At 47.9% G+C, this 8,529-nt stretch overlaps 1 protein-coding gene across 1 annotated transcript; it reads right to left on the reverse strand.

The window, feature by feature from the left end:
* Positions 1 to 1,315: 1,315 nt before the first annotated feature.
* Positions 1,316 to 7,874, reverse strand: ubald2 (UBA-like domain containing 2). The gene is made up of 3 exons (XM_034592660.1): positions 7,357 to 7,874; positions 4,125 to 4,181; positions 1,316 to 2,045 (listed from the first exon to the last, which is right to left on the reverse strand). Exons 1-3 carry the CDS (start codon positions 7,474 to 7,476, stop codon positions 1,695 to 1,697), a joined length of 528 nt encoding a protein of 175 aa, XP_034448551.1. The 5' UTR covers positions 7,477 to 7,874; the 3' UTR covers positions 1,316 to 1,694.
* Positions 7,875 to 8,529: the final 655 nt, after the last annotated feature.

Genomic DNA, 8,529 nt, shown 5'->3' on the forward strand with positions numbered 1-8,529 from the left:
AATCCTGAATGGAGAAAAAGTGTCTTAAAGATCATTTGTAAAAACTCAGGATGTTTGAGACTCAAACTGTGTCCGGCCTCCAGCTGACAGGACGTCCACAAAGACCTGAACCCGCCGCTGACAGCGAACGCGTCAGGACGGACGAACATTCAACACGTTAGCCTGTTTGATTTAAAGGAAACATCTGCCCTCAGCTCACAGCCATGAGAAGACATCTGGATTTAAAGGATCATAACAATGTTGTTACTAAAATCAGACATTTCTCCTTTATTTCAGTATCGTCACGTGATCTTCGAGTCTGCAGCCGTTTGTCAGATTTGCTGCAGTAATCTGTCTGATGAATTAAGTCTCGATAATCATTTCAATCCAAACATTTGATGGTTACGTCTGAACTGAGTAAACTGAAGAAATCTGTTCTCAACACTATTTCTCTGAGGTTTTACAAACAAAATGAGTCGATGAATCGAGAAATGGGCCGATTAAAAAACCACGTACGTAGCGTTTAAAGACAGTAAATCCCAAAGAGGAGGAACATCAACACGTCGTCACCTGTTCTCTAACGTTAATCTGATTTATTCAGACAAATTCACAAAAACCTAAATGAACCCAGAAAAGTCAAACCCGTCACACGGCTGCTTTTTCTTCGGGGCAGATTTTTCCATTAAAGTAAGTTTGGATAATTTCTGCGTCACACGTTAAAATATGACCTCATCACGTGCTGGAGCTCAACATGTCGCAGCTCACCCAGCCCGACGAGCTGGAACCAACCTGCTGGACAATAAAAACAATAGAAACACAGGAGAAGGTTGATTGTCTGTGAAAGTGTGAAAAACGAAACCTTCTGGATCTGAATCCCGTCTCTTCCCGACATGAGGTGACGTTTTGTTTTTCACAATTAAAACTTGACACTAATCTACAGGTGATTTTTAAAAATGTTTTATGTTAATTATAAAAGAGAGAAAGAGAACAGAAGAGTCTCAGGTTGGTTTGTGGATCTGAACAATCATTCAGGTCTGAGGAGACGGATTTTACCCGAGCGTCCGTCTTTAGTTCAGTTTGGACTCGTCTAAACCCTCTGATCCCGACTGTGAATACATTCAGAGCGTGTGGGGCCTCTCCCATTCAGACAGAGGTAGGAGTGGTTGAGCGTCTGAAAAGGTTGTGTGGAAAATCACTGAGTCGGCATCGAACCGCTGCACAGACAGAAACACGGTGAACCCCCGTCCACGGCTCAATCGTCTCTACGCAGGTGAACGTGTGTCTTGTCTGGTGACGGCCTCTCGTTATGGAACTGAAATCCATCACTGAAGCTGGAGGATTAGAACCCAGCTCCTGCTCGGTCACCAGCAGGACGAGAAAAGAACCACACGGGGAATGTGGCATTTTCCAAATCATCAAATTATTGCGCGTTTTGTCCTTTTACCAAATTCATCCATCATTCATGGTGTTTTTCTCCAGCTTCATCCACACGGACACGTTTGAGTCTTTAGGTTGTCGGTGACCTGCTGGTCAACGTGGACACGATGAAGACGCAGGAGACAAACTGTTCGTCTTCAGTTTCCTCAGGAGAAGAAGAAGCAGGATCTTCGTCTTCTTCACACATGAAACCCCCCCCCTCCCCATCTCCTGCTCCCCAAACAGAATCTTTTGTCGCCATGTGACCCCACCGCCCGTCCTGCCCCCCCCCCACAGTCTCATCTCTGACCGTGGAGTGCAGATACGACAGGGGGCTGCTGGGAGCCGCTGGGCTGAGACACCGGGGGCCACATGGGAGTCTGTTGCATGTGGTAGTGGTGGTGGTGCATGTGGTGGCCGGTGGGCGACGAGGGCGGCAGCCAGGCCGGCTGGTGGCCGGGCGGCGACGAAGCCCAGAAGGAGCCAAACCCCGACGTGGAAGAGGGGGCCGGGGGGGAGCAGGCCATGGACGCCTGGGAGGGGCCGCTGCCGACGCTGGGGCCGCACTCAGACGCTCGTAGTTTGGAGAACATGGTGATGGCGTCGGGGAAGTTCGGTGGCGTGGCGGGAGTGTTTCTGGGCGTACACATCTGTGGGAAGAAAACGGCAGAAAGATTCTTCAGGTTAAGACGAGACGCTTGTTTATTTACTTGATCAAAAGTCCGATTTACTTTGATACTTGTCGCAAAAACACATCGTCATCATGACCATGAACTTTTATAAGTAATTATATATAAAAAAACAAAACACACAATACAACCAAATATATAGAACTTGAATCAAGAGAATAAACAACAACCCCCCGACACACACACAGAAATAGAGGGTCCGCTCAGCTGTGCGGGGGGGGGGGGGGGGGGGGGGGGGGGGGGGGGGGGGGGGGGGGGGGGGGGGGGGGGGTGTATATTTAGATCAAGTTGTGATCAAGTCACTTCCAGACACACACACACAGGTTGTTTCTCGCTGCTTCATGTTTCCTTTATAACAGTTTGTATTTTAATCCTCTTGTTTTTTATCATTATTTTCAGTGTTGAAGATGATTTTTATATTTTAAGTATAAATTACTGAGAAGTATTTTAAACAGAATTAGATGAAAGTGAGGAGAAACTCAGATTTCAGTAAAAAGTGATAAACGGAGTCTAACACGAGGGCCGACAGTGTGTTCCTGCTCCTCCCCTCCAGGGGGCGCCGGTGTTCACATCAGATCTGTACGTACTTTATAAACAATAAGACGTCTCATGACTCCGTCAGGCCACAGGGGAAGAATGACTGACACACACTACACACACTACACACACTACACACATGACCCTCATGCTTTAACAACAACACAGAACCGGTTCTCTGTCCTGCTGACGACCTGGAACAAACCATCTGAGCGTTGAGCTGCTTCCTGATGTTAAAGATCTCGTGTTCCAGGCAGTGACACGTTGTCTTTTCATTATAAAACAGGTTGAAGTTCGACAGGATCTAAACACGAGAATCATCTCAGTTTCTGTTCAGAGGAAAACTCCACGAGAGCGACAGCGTCTAGTCTGTGATTGGCCTTTGACACGAGGCGGAACCTGGCAACACAGATGTTTCCAAACTGAAATGTGGTCGTGTGGATGAAGCCTTCAAGTCCAGCAAGACTCAGCATGTTGTGGTTGTTCTGTCACTTAGAGAACTGCACTTTGAGTTTCTTTAGTTTGATCATCAGACTTCATCACTTCACACAGGAGCTGAGAAACGGTCTGAAACTACAGATGAGCTCATTCAGCTTCAGAGCAGGAAACTGTCTTCTCACTTCAATTGGACTGAAACCACGGTTAAGAGTGTGTGTGTGTGTGTGTGTGTGTGTGTGTGTGTGTGTGTGTGTGTGTGTGTGTGTGTGTGTGTGTTTCAGGATGTGTGCAGCAGCCATGTTTCCAGTCTGCAGCTTGTCCTCCTGCTCTTGTTTAGTGTACGTGTCTCTCTCTCGCTCTGGGAGGAGTGTGTTGTAGCTCGGGGGGGGGGGGGGGGGGAGAGTGTGTGAGAGGCGGAGGCAGCCGGGGTTTGTTATTATTTTGGGTGCAGTGCGATGACATCATCTGGCTGGAGGCTGTGCAGAACAGGACTGAACAAGGCTGCAGAGGAGTGAAGCAAGAGGCAGCTGCTCCCCCCCCCCCCGTGCAGCCATGTTGGCTCAGTGTTACAGAGACAGAACCAGTGATGCAGCAATAATGAGCCTTTAATCAAAGATGAACAAACAGGTTTTTCACTGAGCCGCCATCAACACTACGTTTAAAACCCTTCCCTGTTGCTATGGTTACGCCTGGTGGAGTTTTCCAGCCTCTGAATCAGAGACTTGTATAAACTGGTCTGGTTTTAGTTTGAAAACTTTGAGGTTGTGTTTTGGTCTGAACAGAAACTGAGACTTCCCAGGGTCCGTGAACGCACCCCGTAGGAAGCCTTCAGGGGCTTTAGGTCTAAAACACTTCGTAACTTCAGTTGAGTTTCTGCTCTAACACAGTTTACCCCCCCCCCATCACAGTGGTGAGCAGATACTGAGGGAATCTTTCAGTGAACTGTCCCTTTAAACCCCCGGGTTGAGTCCAGCAGGTCAGCGGGTGCATCCGCCCACCGTCCAGAGGATCAGCTTCTGTTTAACACACGTCTGGAGTCTCCTCTTTACTGGTTCATGCACTTACCATCTGGTGGTGGTGACTGGGGATGTTCGCCTCCTGGAAGAAGGAGCTCAGGGCCGTCTGGAGAGACACAGAGACGAGGGAACACTTACACTTTGATTTGATTGAAACCAAACAACATTCAGCAGTGATGAATTTGTGGTGTTTCCCTCCGTTTACAGAGGGAAGCAGACAACATGAAGCCTCCTGCTGGAGGTGGAGACGAAGACAATAATCAGAGACTTGATAAAGATGTGAACAGCAGCTTTTCGTGGCCTAACCCTCTCTGAGCAAACAAGGAAACAAGTCGGCTCCTTGTTCAGTTCCTCACGCCAGCGTGAAGGAAAACACACTTCATGACCTGCCAGACAGAAAGCGGCTGATAGCAGCCAGTCCAAACACATTCCAGCCTGATTCATGTTAGTGACGGGTCCGAGGTCGACAACATGAGATCACCTCCGGCTCTCGGAGACTGAGACACACTGTTTGCGATCTTTTAGGATATTTCATGGGTAATAATTCATCAATAAATCTAAATCATAATCAATAGAAGCTCACAAGGTCGTCGTCGCTCCTGCTCTTAGTTTTAACACCGTGGTTCCTCGTTCGTAAAGTTTATCACGAGACAAACCTGCCTCCTGTTCACACCATGTGATCAACGTGTTCTAACATTCATAACATACAACACGTTTTCTAACCAAACTATCCATGTCCATCAACGCCTGAAAGTACAGATCACATGACCCCTCACAAACACTGGGTGGGCGTGTGCTGGTGTAAACAGAGGAATAACATCTGGTCTCCTCCACATGTAAACATCTGTATAATACAGAATTTAAATGAACAACAGCAAAGACAACAAGGTCGTGACACTTGTACTTGATTCTCCGTGTTGTTTCTACTCTGGTGGTTTTCTGCCTGAAGGAGGTCATGTGACAGGAGCCGGACCAATCAGAGAAGCCTACGTCATGACCAACAACCCAATCAGCAAGAGGTTGTGAGCGTGATCGTTTCCAAACATCTCAGTTTCTGTTCGTCCAGAATAAAGAGTTTTCAAACCAGAACAGAACCAGCACGGTTACAAACTTCTCCGGATCTGAAGCAGAGCTGATGTGTTTCAAATGAAAACAAAGCCTCAGATCAGACAGGGCAGGGGGGGGCTTGTTTTACTGCTCAGCATCGCCTCCATTTCCCTTCACTGGCGGCCTCTCTCTCTCAAGAGCCTCAGTGAATGCAGTGGTCCCCCCCCCCCCCCACAGGCTGGTTGTTTGACAACAGCAGCGGCAGCGCAGGAATGTGCCGTACAACGTGACACACATATCAAAGTGTGAAAGCTCCTCGCAGCTATTGTGTGAAGAGCCACAGAATCCACACTGCTCTTTGTCTCCGCTCGGTTTGTTCTGCAGGACGGTTTGATGAGCGTCACTCACCAGTGTCTCGTCTGTCCACTCACATTTCCTGTAAACACAAACACTGTCACAGAGAGGAAACAACTCGGTGGAGAACGTCATCTGTATGAAACGTCCTGAATCAGTGGTTAATGTCACAACTCAACCAGGTCTGATCACAGCTTGTTGTCTTCACGCTGCCGCGATGACTCAATAATACAAGTCACCAGAATGACTAACTGATTACTTTATGCTACTCTCCATCTTTAAGGGCCTGTAATCAAACCCTCGCTTGTGATGACACATTTGAGGAAACAGGAAGAATCAAATTCCAACCAGAGTAATGTTTAACAGCTCGTCTCACAGACGCAGAACCAGTTTGAAATGGTATCTGTGTTTTCCTGTCGAGTGACGAGCGTCGTCCTCTCAGCCTGAATCAACAGCGTCCAGGTAACGAGGGGAGTGAGTCACTGCAGGGACACAACAACGTCTCAGCTTACGACACAGACAAGAAGCTCATCTCACAGAGAATCTTTGATATTAACCACTGGGCTGTGATGGAAGTCAAAACACCCCCCCCCCCAACAACAAGTCACGGCTCTGATCAAAATCCTGCACCTCTCAGCTCAAGTCCCTGAACGCAACACAACAACCTCCACCCTCGCCGTTTTCACACTGATCCATTGATGAGCTAATAGATTCATTCTTTTGTCTGCTTGATGTCAGACAGCAGTGACGTGTTCCTGAATCTCACTTCATCAGAGAACGTTTAAAAAGCTCCAGTTTAGTGTCACGGATGAGAAGCTGCGATCAGAACAAGTCGCCGGTTTATTTCATGTTTCTTCCAATCGATCAGCCACTTATTGTCCATCAACCTCCCAGAGTCTGAGGTAACGTCTCCATGTATGAAACGGATTCATCCGTCCAATCGTCTCGGCTTTAATGACAAGGAGGAGAACAGCTGGAAGGATGAAGCATCTGAACTGTTCTATAAATAACTGAGGAGAAGAGGATCAGTGTCAGTTTGTCTCCTGTAAAAACCGAGGAGATGGCGGCTCCGTCCCAGTGGAGACGTTGGGACAGACATCGTCTCTGACAGAGAAGTGTCCCAACAACCCGTTGGTTTGTGAGCTGATGCTTTGAAGCCACAGTTTCACATTTTCTCCAGCGCCATCTTGGTTTTTTGAAACCAGAAGTGACCATATGTGGAGAATCAGGGGGTGGAGCCTGACCGAGTCAATCACACTGTATGTTCACTAAATTATCATCAGCTGTAAGAGACGTCATGATTGACAGCTGACACTGAGTCCTGATTGGTCGACCCCATGTATTTGACCTTGACTTCACAGACTCTGACTTCAAATGTCGTCACCACCACAAGATGGCAGCTTCTTCCTCTCTGAGGTGTTTTGGCTTCATTCTGGAGGAAGTGAAGCCTCGTCGTCCATCTTGTGTTTACACTGTAGGTTTATTATGACTTTAACGGTCTCGTGCTGCTGATGCTAATGTAATTCATATGTATTATTATGAATGTTTCCCTGAGTTGTGTGAGCGCAGCAGGAACCTGCGCTTTAAACTCTGCGGGGATGTGAACACAACTAAACACTTTACATGAGACCCGGCGGCCGGCGGCTCGCGGACAGGCCGAGCCCGAGCCGCCGCCGCCGGGCGGAAGACTCCCGGGGACCCGGAGGATGTAAACAGACCCGGAGCAGCCCTCGGTGCTAAGCTAACGTTAGCTCCAGGAGCGCATGGTGGATGGAGCTGAAGGAACCGCACCGGGCTCCGTGAGAACCCGCCCGCGGCTCGTCCCCAGCGGGGCGGGCCGCGAGCCGCAGCCGGGCCGGAGCCCCAGAGGACGGACTCACCTCGAACTGCCAGTGGGCCGCCTGGAGCAGCTGCTTCGCCTGGTCCGCGGCGCAACCCGCGGTCAGGACGAACTGGTTGATCATCACCTGGTGCCGCAGCTCGTCCATGTTCACAGACATGATGTGCGCAGCGAGCGGGACACTGACGGGACACTGACGGGACACTGACCGGGGGGGGGCTCCGGAGCTTCAGTCTGAGTCTCTGAGTCTCAGCATCAACAACGTTCTGCTGTCATCACCAACAACAAAGAGCAGAGCGACGCTCATTGGTCAACTCCGCAGACACAGACCACTACACGAGCGCTGATTGGCTCCGCATGGGACTCGTTTAAACTCATGGTGTGCTTGTTTTGTGTATCAGGGACTCTCCCGGTGAGTGGAGTAGAACAGCTCCAGTCGATGCTGTCGACTCCGCCCCTCCGCGGTTATCCGACGTATCTCAACACGCGCTTTATTCATGTCCCACACTCTGACGTCATGTGTTTTCACGCCGCTGATTGGCTGCGTCCTGTGACCGGAAGATAAACTGCAGACATGTAAACACAGTAAATCTTTATGTTCATTCAAAGTTTAGAAGATGATCATTTTATAAAAACCTTTTAAAGCTGCTCAGACAGAAACACAGGAATACAAAAACACAAAATTCAAAAATACAGAAACGCAAACATACAAACATACAGATATTTTTATGAGAACAAAGAAAAATCTATAATTGACATATTGACATAAATAAAACTTACAGTACAACACATTTTAGATACAATATTTGTATAGTCTTTTTTGTAATTGTATACAATAATATTGTTTTTTTTATTTTGTACTTATATCATACATCAATAATTAATGATATATGTTTATATCATTAATTATTTATTTTGATCTCACACAGTTTAAGTGAGCGAACGATCAGTATAAATAGAAATCTGTAGTATTTGTGTGTTTGCCGGTAACAGTGAAGAAGTTCCCTGATGTGAACGAGCAGCTGCAGCAGAGAGGAGCCGCCTGTCGACTCTTCTTCTCATGGGAGTGCAGATCTGTGTCGGTGAATAATTCAGCTGAGCTGCAGCTGAAAGCACATGTGACACAGGGACTTTATCTATTATGTATTGTTGCAGGCTGTCACCTGAAGAAACACTGAACTCACACTGCTCTCTTGTAGATTCACGGTTAACG

This window comes from Hippoglossus hippoglossus, chromosome 8, assembly GCF_009819705.1.
Source record: "Hippoglossus hippoglossus isolate fHipHip1 chromosome 8, fHipHip1.pri, whole genome shotgun sequence".
Lineage (NCBI taxonomy): Eukaryota > Metazoa > Chordata > Actinopteri > Pleuronectiformes > Pleuronectidae > Hippoglossus > Hippoglossus hippoglossus.

Coding starts and splice junctions, on each gene's coding strand:
- ubald2 (XM_034592660.1), bottom strand. CDS start 7,476: ATGTCTGTGAACATGGACGAGCTGCGGCACCAGGTGATGATCAACCAG. Junction 4,182..7,356: donor CGGCCCACTGGCAGTTCGAG/GTGAGTCCGTCC, acceptor GTGTCTCTCCAG/ACGGCCCTGAGCTCCTTCTT. Junction 2,046..4,124: donor CCAGTCACCACCACCAGATG/GTAAGTGCATGA, acceptor TTCTTCCCACAG/ATGTGTACGCCCAGAAACAC.